Source organism: Vombatus ursinus, unplaced genomic scaffold (assembly GCF_900497805.2).
Source record: "Vombatus ursinus unplaced genomic scaffold, bare-nosed wombat genome assembly UNPS02014830.1, whole genome shotgun sequence".
Lineage (NCBI taxonomy): Eukaryota > Metazoa > Chordata > Mammalia > Diprotodontia > Vombatidae > Vombatus > Vombatus ursinus.
Genome location: NW_020954608.1, coordinates 43,732,974 through 43,756,084, shown reverse-complemented (window position 1 = coordinate 43,756,084; position 23,111 = coordinate 43,732,974). Strand labels below are relative to the sequence as shown.

The 23,111-nt window shown below is 37.5% G+C and overlaps 1 protein-coding gene across 1 annotated transcript; it reads right to left on the bottom strand.

Annotated features, from left to right (window-relative positions):
- Positions 1–8,270: 8,270 nt before the first annotated feature.
- KCNJ8 (potassium voltage-gated channel subfamily J member 8) lies at positions 8,271–17,452 on the bottom strand. The gene is made up of 3 exons (XM_027838815.1): positions 16,848–17,452; positions 15,534–15,979; positions 8,271–9,495 (listed from the first exon to the last, which is right to left on the bottom strand). The coding sequence occupies exons 2-3, from the start codon at positions 15,905–15,907 to the stop codon at positions 8,595–8,597; spliced, it is 1,275 nt and encodes a 424-aa protein (XP_027694616.1). The 5' UTR covers positions 15,908–15,979; positions 16,848–17,452; the 3' UTR covers positions 8,271–8,594.
- Positions 17,453–23,111: the final 5,659 nt, after the last annotated feature.

Below are 23,111 nucleotides of genomic sequence, written 5' to 3'. Positions count from 1 at the left end.
ACTTGTTCGGTCATTTTTAGTAGAGTCCAACTCTTCATGACCCTGTTTGGGGTTTTCTTGGCAAAGATACTGGAGTGGCTTACCATTTATTTCTCCAGCTCATTTTACAGATGAGGAAACTTAAGCAAACAGGGTTAAGTGACTTGCCCAGGATCACATAGTTAGTAAGTGTCTGAGGCCACATTTGAACTCAGTAAGATGAGTCTTCCTGATTCCAGATTCCAGCACTCTATCCATGGTACCACCTAGCTGCCAAAGAAGAAGCCTAACAGCATATTAAGAAGAAAAGTAACAAGTGGCAGCTTCAGAGGCTTTCTAACTGAGTCACAACTATAGGGGTGTGAGTTGTCTGGAATATGAGTATTTTTTTTACCATTGATGGCACTGGAATCTGTGAGAAACTGTACTCCTGTGGGCACAAATGAGAACTTTTCCTTATTATTTTGCTATGAAGTTTAATTAAAGGTCTTTGCTCTGAGCTAATGTGTCCTTTGATTTGCTTTAGAATAAGGGAAGCGCTGGATGGAGGCTCATGAGCTGATATTTTGAATATATACTAACCCAAGGAGTATCTTGCACCTGTATGTAGCTCTCTAGGATCTAAATGGGAAAGTCTTACACTATTATTGTTTATGTTCAAATTATTGCTTTTTAAAATTATTTTTATTATTAATGAGAAAATCATCAAGCACAAATATTTCCATACACAAAGAAGTGCAGAAAATATGTTGTTTACCTGGAACAATTGATCTACTGTATGCAGCTCATTCATTTTAATATATATTAAATTTAAGTAATAATAACATTTCTTTGGGCTAGATGACTTCCTATTATGGAAGGAATTCCTGCTGATATTTGAGTTGGACTAAAGGGCTATTGAGCACCCTTTCAACTCTGATTTTGTGTGATTCTGATACCAATTAACATAAAAAAATTCTTTCTTCCACCCACATTTCCTTAAGTAGAGAATAATCTATTGTTTAAAATTTTAATAAATGTTTTTCTTTGTGTATTTTATTATTGATTTAGGACTTTAAAAATCTAGATATTTCTAAAAGCTTTCAATTTCTCATTTAAATGTGATTTTTAAAAATCATAGTGGTAAAGAGAGTAAATTACATCAAATCTGTGAATGATGGTTTTTGTTGAATGGAATTGTTATACAATATTCTTTTAATGTTAAAAGTGTCTGAACATATTGATATCTAAATTTCTTTTTAATCAGTCTGCATTGGTTAAAGTTACTAAAGTCTTTCTGTAGTTTGCTTCAAGGCAATACCTAACTAATTTATGAGAAACACAAAAAAACTTGACTTGAAACAGAAATAGAAATGTAGGTTTAATGGACTATCTGAACTTAGTAAACCTTCAAAAACAAATCCTAGTGTATAAAGTTCTGATCTGTCAGGATCTTCTCCATTGCTGTTTTCTAACAAATGGCTTTTTCCTTAAATTCCCCAAGTAGCCACTGGGCTCCAGGTTTCACTTGGTAAGTGGCCAGGAAGTCAATATTATCTCTGTAGGAGAGTGGGAAATCACTATATGCAGACTATGAGACTTCGTTGTCTGTGCTTTCAATATAGAGGGATGCTTGGTAGTACTCTTCTGAAAGCCTTCTAATGCAATGCTAGAACTAGGCAACTCTAATATCAATAAATAAGTCCTCAATAAATACTTGTTGAATTGAACTGTTAAGTTATGGCTACATTGACTTCTACTTTAAAATGGTTGTTAAATGTTTTACCCCAATCCTGTTTGACTGAAAACAAATAGAATAGTTGCCTCCTTTCTAAATTGCCTGTGGAATTAATTATTTTGGCTATTAATGATATATTTGCTATATTTTAATTTAGAATGTTTGGCAATATAAATTTAGCCTTAAAGACATAAAGCAACTATCCAGATATTACAAATGTTTGGGTTATAATTATTTTTAAGTAGGATGTGGTTCAAAGCCAAGAAAGGCTTACTGCCCATCATAAATGCATAACAAAGAAAGATAGCAATTTGAATAAAAGGATTGAGATAGAGCTCCATGCCTAGAAGGAGCTCAACCTAGCAATATTTTTATTCTCCTTTTCCACTTCCCATTCATTTATATAGGAGGCAAAAAAAATCCAGACTAGAGAAAATTAGGAGGGGGTGTTGTTAGATAGTTCTTAGTGATTTATTGGAGGAGTCAGATATGAGAATGATAATGACTAGGTAAAGTTTGGAAATGCTGGTTTTGGATTACATATTTTTTAACTTCTGAAGATGGAACTGGAAGACCCTGAAAGAGGGGAACTATGGCATGAGTTCTAGAGGGTATGGACAGGCTCCTTTCAGAGACAGAGAGAGCTACCATAGAAAATAGTTAAGGATTGGAGATATGGGATTGCCTTTTGGCTAGGTTCTATTTCTTCCCAGGGGTGGGGACAATAGCAACACTTACTAGAATTTTTTAATCATAAGTTGGGAGCAAAGACACGTCCTTGATGAGTAGGAAGTGTACATAAAAAAAAAAAAGATAAGGCCTAGTGGCATTACTTAGCTAGATGGCTATTCTGTGTTCCAAAGAGCTTGGATGTTTGGATTTTAGGATCCCAAGTTTTCTCAACCCTAAGACTCTTTTTGTTCTTTAAAAAGAAAAGCGGGGGGGGGGGGGGGGGTGGGAAGGAGAAAAGCAGAGGAACAAAATTTCCCCTAGGTGGAGCTATTTCAAGGTTTCACTCTTCACTGTCTCAAATTCCTATAGCTGTGTGTAATTGGTAGGCGCAAGCCGTTTTTGGCTTTAAGCCAGCTTTACACCTATATTTGCAGTAAATTTGTGTTTGTGTGTATGTGCTTTCTGATCAAAATTAACATTTTGGTTTGAATTTGGTAAATAATCACTTCAATGTTAGTACCATTAAAGAGTAGACCCTTCTTCATTCTGATTGTTATAACTGAAATAACTAATGAACAGAAGAGATATTTTATAAATATCCATAGAATATATACCTCTCATCTAAGAATGGGAGACTGCATAATAAAACTAAGAGAATTTCCATGGGAACATTTTGATATTATACCACATTTTAAAGTATATTATTATAGGATGTAAATAATCTAAAATTAAATCAAGCTGTGGTTTGGCATTTTGGTCTTAAGTTTAAAAGCTAATTAAAGTTGTCATGAATTTAAACTTAAGTCAGCACGATATATGTAATGAGAATCAATTATCAAGGGGTATATTCTCTTAGCCTGTAGGGAAATTCCCATCATTATTGGTGAAATTCTGCATCAAGATCATGGGAAGAGCCTGACCCTTAGTCTTCCTCTTTAACAGCCTGTAGAATTTGTTATGCTTAGTTTCATACACTAGTCCTTAGAGACACTAATCCTAGTTTTGTCCCCACCTTCCACATGCTAAAAATAACAAAAGTTGGGGGCAGAGGAGAAGGGAAGAAGGAGAAGCCAGAGAGAATGTGATTATCTTATCATCTTTATTCTACTATTGATTTATAGCAGACATTTTGTTTCACAGATGCCAAATCATACAAAGGTTATTCAAACTAACGAATGGGGGATTTGTAGCTTCTCCTGAGTATGTAAACTCTTCTCTGGGGGTAAGCTAGGTTGACTTTTTAAAGTTGAAAGATTTCCTTGTTGTGCCACCAGAATGGTGCTTTTTGACCTTTTATATTTCATGGCTACAGCTGCTTGTTAGTTTATTTCTCAATGTGCCCTGGGCCCAGGACAGAGTCTCTACTCATTTTGAGAGTATTATGGTAAAGCCATGTTGCCAGGGGAAAGTTGTGGAGTACAAATTACTACGATCAAAGTTTTGCCTGTATTTCCAGTATGCTGTTCCTAGTATAGATGAAAGAGCAGAAATCAAACCAGGGTGGAACTGAGACTTTGCTTTAGAATGTGCTAAATTTAGAGAATTCAAATCAAAGCCAACCTTAACATCAAGTATGGGGGGATTGGCCATGGAACCTCACACAGGAGAGTGATGTTGGGAAGGGAAAAAGAGAGGAAATAGCATTTATTAAGCACCTACTATGTGTTAGGTGCTTTAAAAACCATTATCTCATTTGATCCTTGTAACAATCCCGTAAGGTAAGTGCTATTGAGGAAACGGTGGCAAACAGAGGTTTAAATGACTTGCTTAGGGTCACATAGGTAGTAAATGTCTGAGGCAGTATTTGAATGAATGGGCCTGTTTCAGGCCCAGTGCTCTATATCCTGTGCCATTTTACTGAATTGAGAATAGAACTCCTAGTACCTCCCAAAACACATGGTGATAATGACCCTTCTACACTCAGTGCTAGCTTTTCTGGGTTTTCAGACTACCTAGTTCAACTGCTATGGGACCTGCTCTGCTTTCATTTGCCACCCTCATTCTAATAGAACCTGGGGAAGTTGGAGCCAGGCATTTCCTCTTCTGTAAGGTTGTGTGCAGCCCTAGTGTCTGGGAGCATCTCACCAAACCAAGACTTGTAGGGAGATACAGGACAGGAACAATGAGAGGTCTCCAAAGTTTTAAGCCTCTGAGCTAAGAATCACTAGGTGCCTGGGCTATGGTGATGGAAAAACAAAATGGTGGATTTGAAAGCCTATCCTGGCTCTGGCAGGCCCTGAAACTTTGTACTACCACCTCTCCACTGGAAGGGGAGCTCAGACCCAAAGCAATGGTTGGGGGGAAGATGGGAGCCAGGATTGAAGAATCTATGGGACATCAACACTCTAGCACTCAACTGCCTCTAGGAGTAATAGGACAGGATATCTGATTGGCATCAATTACTAGAAGTGGTCACTTCCTCCCGCCTTTGTAAGGATGTCAGTGCTTCCCCTCTGAGGCCAAACCAGTCCAAAGAATAGTATGAGGAGACGGGTGTTGGGACATAGGAAGTAGGTGAGAGTATGCGCCACCCCCTCCTGAAACTATATATACCAACAACAGCAGGACCCCTTACCAGGACCCAGTCCACATGATGGGAGGAGACCAAGTGGGCACACACTGTCTTGACCTGAGTTCGAATGGCATCACTTTCGTTGCTGCTGCCATAAGATGCCACTCCTGTTACCCTCCTCCCATAGCAAAAGGTCCCCGTCCTCTACTACTTCTTTCCTGTGGCTGGGCGTCACCTCCTATCTGCTCAAGGAGGGAGAGAGATGCATGCCAGAGTCATTCCTATGTGTAGACAACAACTGGATTGTGGTGATTGAGGAGAGGGGCAGGTGGATGGACAAGAGTGTCATAGGTTCATAAATCTAGAGCAGGAAAAGACTTTGGAGGCCTCTCATTTTTATAGATGAGAAACAGAGGCCTAGCAAGGTTAAATGACCTCCCAAGGTCACCTAAGTAGTAAGTGCCAGAGCCAGGATTTAAACTCAGGTCCTCTGACTCGAAAAACAATACTCTCCCCTGCACCATCCTGCCTCCTTCTATGGCCCTGAGCCCTACCAATCTCCCTGGAATGACTATGCATGGCCCATCTAAATAGCATCTGGTTAACAAGAATAATTAGTTAAAATAGATGGTTCTCCTGCTCTCCTCCCAACTCTCTGTCTTGTGTTAGTGTCCTAGTCTCTTTTCTCCCACTCCCCAACTGAAGACACCTTTCCTGCTTCTTGCCCCAGATATAAAAATTCCTAGCTGTGGCTCTGGGAAGTACCAGATTTATAGTCATTGGACCTGGGTTCAAATCCCTGCTCTGTTACTACCTATGTGATCCGTTGCAAGTCATTTACTTCTCTGGGCTTGGATTTTCTCATCTGTAAAAATTAAGAGGTAAGATTAGCTGATATCTGAGGGCCCTTCTTTTATCTTCAAATCTTACAAGTTGAATTTTGGCTCTTACTGTTCTTTTAACGATGCTTAGCTGAAAGTTTCTGGCCTCCAGATGACAGTTTCTGTTCTATATTAGGTCTGAATCACACACCGATTGAGGCTCAAATCATTTTTTTTTGCTTCCATCTTTTCCCCCATCTTTTCTTACCCCATACTACATCTTCCTTTGAATTCTTCATTCCTGTCACACACAGGGGAAACTGGAAGGGAGCAAGGAATTCAATTGTAGCATGAGTCAGTTGACTGACTGGGAGCTGATCCAAGAGCTGGCAACCTCTGCCCCAAAGCAATAAAACAGTACCCTCCTCCCTGCCCCAGGCAACTCTGTATTTCCTCACTCTTCTGTGCACCATGTTTGTTTGTTTTCTCATTTAAGGCCAGTGTACCAAGGGAATGAGAGCTACAGGCACACTGAAGAGACTGCTGTGTAATGGGCTGATGACTATCAGCCATTCCTTTCGAGGTCCACCTTTTAACAGTGTTCATCACATTTGATGATAGCATGAGATTTTTCTATTTAAGGCACAGGAGAAAGGATGGTAAAGGAATTCTCAGCTTATATCTGACAAAGCTATTCTTCCATTTTTGATCTAACTAGCAAGGAATTATACTTGTGTCTAACTTTCATACTTGTTTTTCAATCATGACATAGAAAGGTAAGACCCAATCTAGATGAGATCTCAGAGACCATTTAGTCCAACTCAAGTCCATGGAGATTAAGTGGATTGCCCAATATTGCACTGGCAGTTTCAGTCGTAGGACTTTATTCCAGAGCCTTCCATTGCGCTATGTTGCCTTTTCTAAAAGATAAGAATATAGCCCCACATTTTATTACCTGTTTGACCTCAGGAAGGTCACTTAATCTCTCTGGGTCTCAGTTTCCTTATCAGTAAAAAGAAGAGTTTGACCTAAATGACCTCTGAGATCCTCTCTAACTCTAAACTGATGATCCTAAATTCAGGTAAGTTCAAAATCCATAGTGATCAAAAGACTTTTGACTCTCCTGTTTCACAACAATTGTTCAGCTGATAAGTAAAGGGCTTAATTTATCATGCAATTGTCCCAACAATAGGACAGATAGATATCACAGGTATCATAGAATTTGAGAGTTGGAAGGGATCTTAGTGGTAGCCCTTTTGTCCAACTAGATGGACCATGAGAGGAATCTGCACTACAACATACCCAACAAGTGATCACTCTGCCTTTACTTGAAGACTGCCAAGGAGGAAGAATCCATTCCCTCTCCAGGCATCTAATTCTACTTTTGGACAGCTGTAATTGATAGGAAGCTATCTCCAAAATCAATTTACCCCTTTCAACCTCAATCCATTGCTCCTACCCTCTTAGGTCCACCAGAACAAGTCTAACACCTCCTCTTCCACATGACAATCTTCAAATATACAAAAACATTTATCATCCACCCTCCCCCCAAAGTTCTTCTCTCTTCCAGGCTAAACATGCCCAATGACTTTAACAAATATGGAAGGACACTGCCAGGAAACTGGTGTAGGCTTCTCCTACTATGTCTATACTGTGGCTAGATAATGAATGGTTAAGTGAAAGACCATTAATGTCCAGAATAATATCCATCACAGATACCAAATTGATTTCTTACATTTGGCTGAAGCATTGAGTCAGATTTTCCCAGTATACAAGCTTCTACCCGGATTCTAATTAGACATTTTTTGCTCTTTGTACATTATATATTCAAAATGTGATTATAAAAAGGCAGGCAGGAGTAAAGAGTCCCCTTAGAAGAGTGCTGACCTGTTGTTCAAGCTTCACTAAGGAAGGGTAACTCTTTCCTAAAGAACCAGAGATACTATAACCTTCACTCCATCACCCTTAGTCCCAAGACTCCATATCCAAATTTACCCTGTGACCTGCAGTAAAGAAGAAATGGAAATGACCTATTTAGGGGTATCAAAAGTAGGATCTGCTTTGGAAGGCAAGAGCTATCTGACTGGGCTCCTAAAGACAAAGAGAAACACAATAATCTTCCTCAAGAAGCAGTGTAGTGTTTTAGATAGTGCCCTGGACTTGGTGTAAGGAAGATGCAAGTTTGAATTCCACTTCAGACACTTACTAGTTGTGTAATCTCAGGTAAATCAATTAGGTTCTTTGGGCCTCAGTTTCGTCAATTGTAAAATGAGGATGTTGGACTTGATGACTTCTAAGGGCCCTTCCATCTCTGACTATGTAATTCTATGCTTCTCCTAACTTATCAAAGCATCCCTAGTGAAAGAAGGAGGTACTTTCCTGCCTGGGGAAGGTAGTTTCATTATAGGGGTTTAGGGTTTGTTTCCCATTTTTAAAGGAAAGGTCATGATTAAGTGAGCCAGAAGATTTTCTGGCTTAGCATCCCAAACCAAGTCATTAGTAGCCAATATAATTTTCTGCTCCTCCTCTTGATGCAACATTTTGCTTGCATTAATTAGTTCAGTACAAATCATATTTAAGGGCAACTTTAATTCATTTTGAGAAAATGTCTTCCATCTTTAGAAATAAGAATATTTCATTTCTTTGACAACTCAAAAATTTTAGCTACAAAAACCAAATTTATAAGACAAGTGTGAATGGTGATGTCTTTGCTCTGGGTGCTATTGTTTATCGATAATATCAAGTGTTGCTGTATTGATAGCAGTACAATTTAGTGCATTGACAAAGCTGTAGAACAAGTAATTGCCTTTGCAGTCCTGATTATAGTCCATAGTGAGCACCTGATGTGGGCCTCAATGACTTGTCAAGAGATTAAATTTGTGTTGGTCCAAGGTCACGTTTCAGTTGCGTTCTGATTTCCCTCTGGGGTGATAAACTGTACCTTTGGCACAATCAGAGAAGAGTTGTTCCTTCTCATGGAATTGTTCCTCCTCATGGAATTGTTCCTTCTCATGGAATTGCGCTTTCTCAGAGAGTTCTGATGGGATAGCTCACTCTTCTGAAGTGTTTGAATAAGTATTGAAGGCTTTTCATCTAATTCCCTGGCACTACACCTGGGAGCAGCCACTTTGACTGTATTGCCAAACTTTGAGTAGTCCACAGAGTACACACCTTCTTCTTCTGTCACGATAGATACAAAGCGGTGACCCCACTGGATCTCCTCCGCAATGTAAGAGGTTCGAGCTTGAGTGGTGATACCTGTAGTTTCAACCACTCCTTCTAAGATAACTATGACCTCTAAATCTTGGGTTGCTAAGTCAGTGGCTGAGATCTCATACAAAGGGCTGCGCTTATCAATTACATGGCAGATGATCAAAGGGGCCACCAGAAAAATGTTGTTACTTTCTATGGGATTGTCGACAGGGATATCAAGTTGGTGAATAGGTACTACCTCCCCTTCTGGGGTGGTTGTTTTCTTGACAACCTGGATTCGTACAGAGGCGCTAATGATCATGCTTTTCCTTAAATCACCTACCCGGAACATGAAACACAGTCGACCATTTCGTACTGCAATGACTGCATGCCGGCTGAAAATCAAGGTCTCTGCCCGTCTGTGAGCCTGAGCTGTCTTCATGAAGATACAACCCAGCATGATTGCGTTGATAATTAACCCCACAATGTTCTGAAGAATCAAAACTGTGATAGCCAAAGGGCACTCCTCTGTCATCATTCTCCCACCAAATCCAATTGTCACTTGAACCTCAATGGAGAAGAGGAAAGCAGAGGTGAAAGACCTGTAAAAAATGACACACCAGACTAATGTCACTAAGACAAATTTTGAATAGTGAAATAAATACTTAAGGACCTTTAAAAATATGGATAAAATTAACTTGCCAAAGGCTCATTGCATCTGAAAGAAAGAATGAAATAAATGTCTCACTTTCTAGAGGCACATTGTTTTCTAGACCTCTAGCTTACTGCAATTATTTCTAGTCCGTTCAGGAGACTCTTCTTTTTAGGAAATCACAAATACACTTCACCTTCTAATTGTTAGCATCAGGCCCAACAAAAACCATGCCTAGTTTATGAGAAGCAAAAGCAGCCCAAGATAGCTATGTCCTCAAATTGAGAAGTCATTTTTAAAAAACCTGGTGCACAGTACAAAGATTATACCAAAAATACTTTTTAAAAACTGAACTTTAATACTTACACTATTTAAGCACATAAACTGAGTAGTTTTAAGCCATTGATTTTCTAAACCCCTTGCTAAATTATGAACTTTAAAATAATAGTCATAACAAATATTTCTAGCATATATCGGGCACTTTAGGAGACCCAGGGAAGGTAAATATACATGACACACTATCCATGCAAATTTATGTAATGAAAAATATATAATATTTTATAACTACTTATCATTTTGGAAAATAGAGGACTTTCACACAAATTATTTCATTTTATTCCCAAAGTGATCTAGTGAGCTAGACAAGATTATAGATAAGGAAGCTGGGTAGAGAAAGGCTAAATGACTTTCCAAAAGCCATCATTTTTAGGGCAGTAATCTTTCTACTCGGCCATACCAGATGTGTTTGTGATTTTGTTTGCTCATTGCTACATCCATATTCAAGAAGCAGCCCCCTGTTCTCAGTAACATAATGTTTCAGGTTTTTGATGTTGAGGTCATATAATAATAATAATGATAATTATCATTATTCTTCACTTTTATAACAGTACCTCAAGGTTCTCAAAATGTTTTCCTCACAAATGGGAACAGGAACCAGTTTGAGTATCATGATCCCTATTTATAGATGAGGACCAGAAGTTTGGAGAGCCCAGGTGACTTACCCACAATCACACAACCAGCATGGATTACTCAGCTATTGAATGTCTACGGAGGAATTCAAGCCTAAATCAACTGCTTCTACTTGCCACCATGCCATGGTGCCTCAATGAAAAAGAAGCCTCAAGAAGGTCGTCATTTAAAACAAAGAACCCGGCTGGTAATCTGCATGCTCCGAAGATGGATCTAGTGGCAACTAGCCCAATTATCAAGTAGAGGAATAAGGCTGAATTGTTTCTCTTTTGTATTGCTTGTAGGTATCATGAACAGATACATGAACTATTTCATGTACTATCTATACAAAACATCAAGATGTGGAAGGCAGGCTCTGGGAGAGTAGAGACTGTCTCATTCCTGTGTTTGTAGCCCAAGCACCGAGCACAGAGTGTGGCACATGGAAGGCATTTGTTGAACTGATATATCCCATCACCCAGAAAATGATAGGAGAGTATCCTTCAAAAAGTGATAGTAAAGAATCCATTTTTAGTGAATACTGAAATGACTAAAGTAGCAACATAGCAAACTTATACCACTTTTTATTATATTCATGGGGAGAATGTTTGTACATAATAATAGCAAGCATTTATATAGCACCTACTGTGTGAACTGTGCTAAGCACTTTACAAATATTATCTCATTTGATCCTAACAACAACAGTAATAATAATAACTAGCATTTATATAGTACTTAGTATCTACCAGGCACTATGTTAAATGTTTTACAATTATCTCATTTGATCTTCACAACTCTGGGAGGTAGGTGCTATTATTTTCCTCATTTCAGAGATGAAGAAACTGAGGCAAACAGAGGTTAAGTGACTTGCCCAGGGTCACACAGCCAATTAAGTGTGCAAGGCAATTATTGAGTTCTCAACCTGGAATTATGGACTTAAATATATTGTGTGACTGTTGTGCCTTATGGACACCTGTGACATCTAATAACTAAATGTTGTCTGGATTCTGCTACTCTTTGTGCTTTTTGATGTTGAGCTCAGCTGTACAATTAGTAGAAACCCTGGAACAAATGGCAGAACATTTTCCAAATGGAGTTATAATTTCTTGCATTTCACAAGAGTAAGAAATGCTTATTTTTAAAGTATAGTGATAAAATGCTATTTGAAAGTACTGGCGAGTAATCACCAAACAATCAAATTTTAGTTTGCAGTTTTTATAAAGGCAGCAGGACTTACGGCTTATCAAAAAAATGAAGTATAAAATATCATGGTGATTAACATTTGTGTTAAAAATAACTATGCAATATTAACTCTTGTACCAAAATAGTTTTAATAAAGTCTATTATATAAGATTTATTATGACCTAACTATATTGTTTCCTATGTCCTGAGGTAGGAGAGAATACTATTAAGAAACAGAAAAAAATTACATTAAAAACATATTTTACAGGATTTGTTAAGGGATTTTGCAAAGGTTAGAAGCAAAACGGTTGGCAATGCAAGTCCAACTCTGCAACATGCACATGGATCATTTTCCTACATATCACTTAGCACTTATTCAGAGCTTTGAAAGCAAAACAATACAATGAAGACAGAAATTACTTTTACTTATCCAGTGCATAATAAAACAGTGCAATATGTTTTCTTTGTTCAAAAATCCTTAACTAAAATACCCTGAAGGCCTTTTCTTAATCCTAATCCTTCTTGACCTCTCTGTTACATTTGACACTACTGACCAGCCTCTCCTCCTGGTTCTCTTGTTCATCTGATCACTCCTTGGTTTCCTTTGTTGGATCATCATTCTTACCATACCCTCTAACTGTGAGTGTTCTCAAGACTATGTCTTGTTCTCTACATTAGCCCTTTTGGTGACTTCATCAGCTGTAATCAATTTAATTATCATTTCTCTGCAAATATCTTTTGTGTGTGTGTGTGTGTGTGTGTGTGTGTGTGTACGTACACACACCCAGTTTATCCTAAGCTTCAGTCTAGCAATACCAATTGCCTATCAGACATTACAAATTAGATGTTCCAAAGACACCTCAAACTCAATACATCCAAAAATGAACTTAAGTTCCCTAAAACCTATTCCTCTTCCAAACTTCTCTATTTCAAAGGCACCACCATTCTTCCAGTCTCCCAGGTTCATAACCTCAGTGTTATCCTTGATTCTTCATTCTCCCGAAACTCCCAATCTCTCTCATGTATCCAAATCACTAGCCAAATTTTGTTTTTACCTCCACAATATAGTTGACTCCTTTCTACTTACATAGCAATGACCTCAGTTTAGGTCTTCATCATCTAGTCTCCTAACTGGTTTCTCTCTTTCTCTCAGATTTCTTCCCACTCCAGTCCATCCACCATAGTGTTGCCAAAGTGATTTCCTTTATTGCAGCTCTAGGTCATCCTCCTCTATTAATTGCAGTGGCGTCCTACTGCCTCTAGGATCAAATATAAACTACTCTGTTCAGTTTTGAAGCTCTTCACAATTTGGTCCCAACTTATCTTTACTGAGTTGCTGTACATTATTCCCCCTCCCTCACTCTTCAGTTCAACCAAACTGGTCTTTTCACTGTTCCCCCACACTATAGTTTATCTCCAATGTCTTCAACTTCGCAACTGGCTATCCTCCAAGCCTGAAATGTACTCTCTCTCACTTCCCCTTCATAGAATTCTTCTCTTCCTTAAGACACAGCTCAATCACCACCTTCTACATAAACTTTTCCCAGCTGGCCTTAGCTGCTAGTGCCCTCCTTTTCAAGCAACTTTATGCGTAGTCCATTTTATTAAATTACTTTGAGTTCATTTGTGTTTATTCTCTCAATATTTATTCTGTATATGCTTATATATGTATTTGTCTCCACTATTTTAATGCAAACACTTTAAGAATAGAAATCATTTCTTTCTTTGTATTTTTATCTCCCATGCTTAATACTGTACCTGGTACAGGATAAGCACTTAATAAAATGCTTGCTGATTACTAATTTAGAAAAATTTAAAAACACTTTAAAAGACTGCATTCTTAAAGAATCACATAGGTTACTGAATTACATTTTTGTGACAAAATCCCACATTGCTATCCTAGTAATAAAATTAACCATATGTTTACTAGTCATTATTTCAGTTTATTTAACCATTTATGATCAGTGATATGATTTTATAGATTGACCAAAAATATTTCTCACAAAATAATTAACAACACCAAATTCAATGGTAATAAAATCTTTTGAATTAAGATTACCTTCATAGTCAAGCAGGTTATATCTCCAGTCATCCATCACTTGTAAGATTTTAATCCTTGTTTTACTTTAGTTATTGAGCAACTATTGAATTTTTATTTTAGTATTTTAGTTTAACATTTTTTTTACAAATTTACTTAATAATAAAGTTAATGGAATAATTTGGATAAAATTCGCCTGATCTGAATGTACAGCTTACTATCTCTAGAAACAGTCTGTGTCACTACTTTCTAAGATTAATAAGCTATAGTTTTTCACTGGCTTGTCAATTTCTAACAAAGAAGGGAGTATTGATTTTATCCTTTATAATTTCTTGGAAATAAAGATTTCTTTGAGCTAATGAAAGGTTTTAGCTTTGTGCTGTATGAGAATTTGGAATACTATCTATAAAATGTTCTGGCATTTTTTTCCATCTTTGCTTCTGTCAGTTAACAGTAATTTTGTGAAATTGTTGCAACTAGTATAAATAATCTTTACTCAATGTTACACTGAAAACAAATAAAAATAGATTAAAAACCTGCACAACCAAGTATTCCTATCACATCTTCAATCATGAGATTTAAAATTCTCTTTACTTAAATGCCTTGGCAATATTTAAGAAATATGATTTTTAAAAACACTCCAAGATTTAGAAAAATGTAAGGACTAATTTTTTCTTAAGCTTTCCTAATTGGATTTCTAGAATCTTAGATCTGGAAGGGCTTTCAGAGGTCACTGAATACAGCTGTTCTTGAAATATGGAGCCTTTCTACATCCATTTGGAAATGAGAAGGCACCATTAAATACATCCCTTATAAACAGCTCCCTCAATGACAATTCTGGCTGAACATTCTTAAAAATAAATATCTTATATCATTGATTCATGCTTAAACATCTAATTTAAAAAACAGTTCTTCATAGCAAAATACATAGTTGAATCCTGATAGGGAAGGTTTTGCCTTTAGGCAAGTTATTTTATATCTTATGATATTATAATTAGGGACCCCACTGAACCTAGTTTTCTGACCTTCTTTTTCAATATATGCAAATGTTAAGGGGACAATCCCATGATGCAATCAGTTTGTTATTTGTCTCTGCAGACTTGTCTGTATGCATTTAAAATAGAGACTACAATATTTCTGTACTGAAAAGTGAACATTTTGCTTTATATTTCTTCACTCAAGTATATACTGCCAGAATAAAATACCCTATTAATCTTTTTTAAAAGCTACATTGGGAAATGCCCAATGAAAACTCATTTTAGATCAATCTAAAAATGTATTTCAAGAGAAGGCAGGACTTTAAGGGAGACATGTAATGTAGTTTTCACTTAAGTTGGTGTTTTAGACATAAACTGTATGAACAGTAGCAACTTTTGTTTTCAGATGTCCCAGATTACTTGTTGCAATTAAGGTGCTGTTTAGTTCTTGTTTTGAGAGACTATATTGAACCCTTCATTTTTTTTTCCAGGTAAACTTATGGTAAAGTGGAGTTCTTAACCAGGGATCCATGGTTTGACCACCAAGGGGTCCATGGCTAGATTTCAGGAGTCCATGAACTTCAATGAGAAAAAAAAATACATCTTTATTTTCACTCATCTTTGGTTTCTTTTGCAAAATTATTTATTTAATTCCATTCATTTAAAAACATTATTCTAAAAGGGGATCTGTATTCAGTCCCAGACTGCCAAAGGGGTCTATGAAACAAACAAACAAAAAAGGTTAAGAACCAGTCATAGAGAGTGATAAAGTGATAGTTCACAAGGCATTTTGGTTATTATTACACCAATCTTACTTTCTTCCTCATCTGACTACATTCTTACCTGACATTAGTCACACAAGCACTGGAATCCACACCACTTTTCTCCATACCACTTTTCTCCATGTAAGCATGAATGTCACCATGGGCAAAAGCCACCAGCCACCACATGATGGCAAAGAGCAGCCAGCTGCAGAGGAAGGACATGGTGAAAATCACCAGTGTGTGGCGCCATTTCAGGTCCACCAAAGTAGTGAAGATGTCTTGGAGGAAGCGTCCTTGTTCCCGAATATTCTTATGGGCCAGGTTACAGGCCCCACTCTTGGCAATAAAGCGAGCTCTAGGAAGCCTGTCTCTGATGCGTGGCTTGCGCAGGTTCTCGGCAGCAATACGGGCCAGCACATACTCTTCTGGAATAATGCTTTTTCTGGCCAACATCTTCCTTTTATCATAGCCAACCTATATTATAAGCTTCTTCTCCACTTATCTTCTCCTTTTTGATTTGTCTTCCTACACAGGGAGAAAGATGATTTTTAAAAATCTAATTTTCTTATCTCTGTAATACTTTGATTCAGAGTCCATGTCCATATATTAGAGAACTGAGACCATTATCTTGATAATTTAAATAAAACTCACTCTCTTGCCTGAATATTGGCTATTCTTTACATATCTGCAAAGTAATATGGAAAACAGCCATTTTTTTCTCAATTATTTGAGCAAAATTCTGATTTTTTTCCTAAATATCTGTTTCAGATGGAGATTCTGGCTTCAATTTTCCCCTTCATTCTTGATGTAAACATATACAAACCTCATTTAAAACAAATCAAAACAATCTAGGAGCTCCCCCCTCCCTATAGAGCTTTCTAAATAAATTATATTTGTTAATAAGACTTCTAAAAAAAGAATAATCACATATAAAACTCCAGAGCTGTAGTTAGACCAGTAAAGAATGATAATGCACATTAAATAGTTATAATGAAATAACAATACTACAGAGATGGAAGAAAACTTCCTTGAACATTTTTAGAAGCAGGCAATGTCTAAGAGGCATTATTCTTGCATCACATAAGTTATATTTTCATTATACTTGATAAAACAATAGACACTAACCATCCTTCAAATTCAAACTGCAAATTATGAGATGCAAAGTAGTTAAATTGAGAAAAAACTCTATTCCTACTACAGAATTAATGCAGGAAATCACAGGGTAGTTACAAAGAGACCAAGAAAAATGGTCTAGGCAAAGGAAATCCCAGAATTTAAGGGACACAAAGTACACACCAGAGAGTTTTATTTTGCTCTCCATTTTTCTACCTTCTTGGAAAAGGTGAAAAGAGAAGATGATACCCCCTGCCCCAGGACAAGAGTTGAAACTTACAGGAATTTGTTGCAGCTGGAGCAGCTGAAGTCCTCACCCTCGCCGCCGGCTGACCACCAGTCAAGTCACTGAAGCTTCCATCCATCCCAGTGCACAGAAGCAAGCTGTTATTCGTCACTAAGAGGATAACTCTCGGAAAGAATAGTCAAAAGAATAAAAAGGTACAAATGAACTCTAAGTGAGAGGAAGGGAGTAGAGGTAACATCATCCCCCTCCCCCAGCTTAATTATCTTCCTTTTGTGTATGGGGGGGGGGGTTGAGAGTAGTGGAGGAAAGATAAAATTGGGGGAGGGGGGTTGCTCAATAAATCACCCTCTGGGTTGATGGTTTGACGTACTCCAGGGTTACGATGTTGTGGAGCAGAGGGCCGGGGAGGGGTGAGGCTGAGGCAAGTCCCGGAGAGTTACAGGGTAAGCCAGAGGGGAGCTGCGATCCGAAGGGGAAGGATGGGGAAAGATGAGGGCGGGAACCTCGGAAGAAAGCTCATTTCCCTGTAGCCCCAGCCTCTTGCCGCCTAGCGTGGACTCATAAGTTTTTAAAAGGCTCCCGGCAGACAGGGGGAGGACATTTCAGAGTTCGCTGACGTAAAGGAGAAAGTTACTTTTCTTCTCCTTTTTTTTTTTTTAAACCTAGAAACAGACGTGATACTCCAAGCAGCCAAGGAAAGACCAGAGAATTTATACAAGGAAGGCTTCCAAACTGTATCTTAACTAAGATTTAAAATCTAGAACTAAAAGGAACCTTAGAGGTCATCTGGTCCAACCCGCTTATTTTACTGATTAAGAAACTGAGAATCGGAGACCCAAGACCACACAGATTGTAGATGGCAGAAATGAGGTTTAAATTCAGATCCTCTGATCCCAATGCTAGCACTTTCCCCACAATCCCACAAGAAATGCTACACACTAAGTCATACAACCTAGAAGTGAAAGGAACTTTAGAAGTCATTTATAGGATAACCACTCCCCCCCTTTTTTTTCCTTTTCTTTCTTTCTTTTTTTTTTAAGATGAAGAAAACAAGAGCTGATAGATTAAGATAGAACTAGGTTGCTATATAACAAGCCACTAGAGATGAAAAAACTTCAGTATGAAATGTAATTCAAACCCAGATCCTTTGAGGACACATGTCACTCACACTTATTAGATTGTGATCATGCACCATACATTTTTTCATAATGAGGAAATTGTACCCTAAATAGAGACACCTGCCAGCTCAAGGCTAACTTTAGCTTTCAAAAGGCCGGTTCGCTTCCGATTGGGACCTGTACAGGTAAAAGTTTTGTCCACATGAAGATGTGGACATATGGAATATAAATAATCTGAGAAAGACCACATGGAAGATAAACCAGTGTTAAGTAGGAACAAGAAAGGTATACATTTTGTGCATTGCTGTGGTTTTGCTGTTAGTTTTTAAAGGAATCAGGAAAAAGAAAATTGTATTTTACCTACCACAAGATCAAGGCTTGAGATTTTGACATTTAACATTTAACAATACCTTTAATTCTTGGAGCTTTGATGTATCTTCCAAGTCTCAGTATCTGAAGGACCCAGAATAAACAATGTGTTCATTAAATACTAAAGTTAGACTTTAATGAACCCAAATGTACTGTTTCTTACAGATGAATTCATTTAACTCCTTCAGAACTAGTGCTCGTAGTATTAATGGCAATATTCTAGTCCACTTTTCTTAAATGTATACATTTGGCTCCAATGATAATGTCAAACTGCCAGTTTCTACTAGGCTCTTCCATCAAGGAGACCAGCATCATTGGAGCAGAGTATGTAAGGTGTAAGAAGGAAACCAAACAAAGGGAGTCAAGGGGCTAAGATAGGAAGGGCTTTAAATGCCAAAATTTGATCCTGGAGGTGATAGGGAACCACTGGAATTTATTGAGTTAAGTTAGGAGATGACATGCTCAGACTGTGCCTTAGGAAAATCACTTGGGCAGTTGAATGGAGGATGAGTTGAAGTGAGGAGAGTTTTGTGACAGGCAGACCAACAAGTAGGCTATTGCAGTAGTTCAGGCGTGAGGTGATAAGAGTCTGAACTAGGATCAGAAGGAGGCGCATTCTAGAGATGTTTCAAAGGTGAAATCGAGAGGCCTTGTCAACAGATTTGATATGGGGGGGCAGTTAGAGATAGTGAAGATTCAAGGATGATGGTTGGGAGCCTGGGGGACTGGGAGGATGGTGGTACTCTTGATATTAATAGGAAATTTAGGGTTCAAGTGCTACCTTCTTCAAGAGAACTTTTCTGATTACCCTACTTGTGAAATTCCCCATCACCCCTACTCCAGGAAGTAATTTTGTATTTATTTTTATGTTCTGTATTTACTCCTTTATCAACATGTACTACACCACCACCACCCTTTTTTAAAATGTGAGATCCTTAAGGATGAATGCTCTATCACTTCCTCAACTCTGCCTACTGACCCCTCTGCTTTCATTTAGGTCCCAATTAAAATCCCATCTTTTACAGGAAGACTTTTTTGACCCCTCTTAATCCTAGTGCCTTCCCTTTGTTAATTATTTCCTATTTATTCTGTATGTAGCTTGCTTTGTGCATATTTGTTTGCATGTTGTCTTCCCCATTAGATTATAAACTCCTTGAGATCAGGGACCAGTCTTTTGCCTCTTTTTTGATCACCAGTGTTTAGCACAGTGCCTGGCACATAGGCACTTAATAAATGTTTATTGATCGATTTGTATTTCTTTCCCCGGTGCCTACCACAATGCTTAGCTCATAGTAAGCACTTAATAAATGCTTGTTGAAACTATCAATTGATTGACCTATTCATGCTAAAGTCACGCTGCTCTTTATGAGCAATGATTCCTTTTTAAATATTCTTTAATGAAATGTCCTAGAGTTTTACTAAGATTTAAAGTCAAAGTCATTGGCCTATAGTTTGTAGATTCAATTCCCTTTCATTTTTAAATGAGAACAACATTTGCTCTTCTCCACTGCTCTGTTTTCAGATATCTTTCAAATATCACTGATGCCAATTAAATAACATTTGCAGTTCTTTTAGTAACCAAAGATCTAGTTAATTATTGGCCAGGTGACATGAGCTCAACATGTGCTCAACATCATGTCTTGCTATCTTCTTATTTCATTTTGGGTATCAACTCCTTATTAGCCATATTTGTTTCATCCTTTCCAGTTCAAAAGTCTTTCTTCTTGGCAGAGAAAAGAGAAGCCAAAGAAGCCTGGAGCAGCTTAGCTCCACCTTCTCTCTGTTGTCAGTTATTATCATCCCTTATCAGTGATCCGCCATAACTATTAATACCATAATACTTGAGGGAACATTTTCTTTTTCATTGAAAGCTCATTTTGTTGGTTTAGTTATTCAGATCTCTAAAATATACCACATAGGCCAAAGTTTAGGAAAATAATTTTTATTTTCTTAAATTTTCTTTTTTTTTAGGCATGAGGATTAATTTGAACAGAAATGGCAACCATACCCTAGAAGCTACTTAATTTGAGCATTGAAGGCACTTGAAAATGTTTGATGAATTAAATATTTCCAATTTTAATTGTAATAAAGGGAGTGACATTCAGATAAGAACTGTCTACTTTCTATTAATAATTGATTATTACAGATTTGGGTATGCTATTTATTCATATGCAGGTTATCTGCTATCTAGTTCCCCTAAAACCTACTGATTGGGTGAAACTCTGTTTCATAACTTTTCCGTTTTATATTTTTACTTCATCATTTTGCATATTCTCAGTTTTGGCAAGAACTGAAGTCTGCTGTCCGCCTGCCTGCAAATAAGTGAAGCCACTATTAAGCAAATGCTTTGACCCTTATCTCTATTGCTTTCTTAGCAAATATAAGCTGTGGAGAAAAATAGAAATCGAAATAAACAGAATTTCCTATGATAATGAAGGATAAAGGTGCTAGCTGACCTTCAGTTTGCTCCTGTTTGTGGATTTTCTGTTGTTGGACTCCCATCTGTATTAGAGCAGATTCAGAGTCTCCAAAAAAGGAGATGAGGGAGTTTTATGTTAGCAGACCAAAGAAATGGTTGTTTGGTCTAGTTGCTTGGTATTCTGCTTTATTAGTGTCCTCATTTAAACCACTTTGGAACATGCTACTTTGGAATCAGCTTAATAAAAGTGTTACATAAACTAGTAATCAAAACAGCATGTTTGAAATTCACGTTTGTGGAGTTTTCTTGAAATGGGAGAAGCAACTTAACTTTTCTTGGTGGCAGGAGGTAGCACTTGTTATGGATAAAACAACGTACTGGGATTCACAAGATTTAACTAGCCACATGAACAATCAATCAGTTGATGAACACTTACTAAGCACCACCTATGTGCCAGCCACTGTAGTAGGTGCTGGGCTATTAAGACAAAAGTTCTCAAGGAGCTAATATTTTAGCAGTGGAGAAAACATGTACGTGTATAAGCATATAAAGAAGAAATATATGCAGAATAAATACTAAATGAACATAAGATAAGTAGAAAGTAGTTAGGGAAGAAGGGCAGTAGCAGTTGGGGGATCAGGAGAGGCATTGTTTTGATGGTGGTGTTTGAGTATCCTTGAAATATATTAGTGGCTTTATGGGATGGAGATTAGGAAGGAGTAAATTCTAGACATAGGGGATGACCAATACAAAGGCTCAGATGTGAGAAGTGGAGTGCTTTGTATAAAGAACAAAGAGAAGTTCAGGTTGGTAGACCATACAGAGGAGACTAATGTGTAATAAGGTATGGGACCAAGTTTTGAAAGGCTAAACAGAAAAATTAAAAGCTAAACAAAGAAATTTATATTTGGTCCTAGAAGCAATAGGGAACCACTAGAATTATTGTGTAGGGCAGTGTTTTGGTCAGATCTGGGCTTAAGGCAAATAAATTTGTCAGTTGAGCAAAGGATGGATTGGAGTGCAGAGATACTTGAAGCAGGGAGGTCATTGCAATAGTCTAGGGGAGAGCTGATGAGGCCCTGGATTAAGACAGTAATTATATAAATAGAGACAAATAGGATTTGAGAGATGTTCTTTCACTTTACTCCTTTAGAAGTAGCTCCTCCTTTATTCTTTCTCAAAAGCCAACATTTAATTGAATCACTTGGAATTAGGAAAGCTAACAGAGGAAGGAGAGGACAGAAACAAAAGCTTTTGCTTTTGCATTCACACCCTCACCCCCAATGGACTAGCCAATCACAGAAATATTGCTAACACTCTCTGCCAAAATACAAAGATAAATAAAACTACAAATTAATGTATAGGTCTCTTCTAGGAACCTGCATCAAACCTCAGTGAGGTTTGTGAGTGATGCTAAAAGCCTGAAGTTTGCTTTCTTGATGTGCTCACGCCAAAAAAAGAAAGTCACTTTGTGCCTGAAATCCATCACATCCTTCAACCCTTACAGAGCATTTGCCAAAACTTTTGTAAGAAGGGCAGTTCCCAGGGATGGGATGTCCAGTACCTTTGCTATGTTTTCATGTCATGATGTTTTACAGAGTGGCTGATTCATAAAACCCTTGGAAGGGGGACTCTTATATTTTCCAGGACTCTATACAGTGTGACTGCCTATTGCCACCTTTCAAAAATGTCAGCAACAGAAGGCACAACTACAGTGCCTGGGAGTTGAAGATATTTAAGGAGACAGTGTGGGACAGAGGAAAGACTACTGGACTGAGAGTTAGAAATCTGAGTCCTCCTTGGCTTCCTATCAACTGCATGATTTTAGGCAAGTCACTTAAGTTTTCTGGACTTCAGTTTCCTTAGATGTAAGAAAGTGAAGGGATTCTTCTACATGATATCTAGGGTTTATTTTAGTTCTAATAATTTAAAACTTTTTGTCCTGGCTATTTATGTATTGATGAATAGCTTTTAGAAATATTTTTAAAAGAAAAATAAAAAGGAGAGAAAATAAGCAAGATGAATGTTTTGAAAATATCTGATAATATATGCAATTTTCCACACCTGTAAATGACTCCTTTTCCCTTCCCTCTGCCTTTTCTAATATTCTAATATTACAGGAAGGTTCTGACCTGCATTGGTACAAAGTTTCTTCATCTGGGAATTCCCTATAGCAATGAGATTATGGGTCTAGCGCCTATCTATATATGGAATAAAATACTATGTTGGAGAAATAAGAAAAACTGTCTATATATACTCTCCTTCACTTTCTCACATGTGTTCAAATCTTAATTCCTTGCTATCTAGTTACCATCTCCACCACTAACCTGAAAATGTTTTTTTCCACTGTTAACCAGTGATTTCTACTAATAAATCCAATGGTTATCTTCT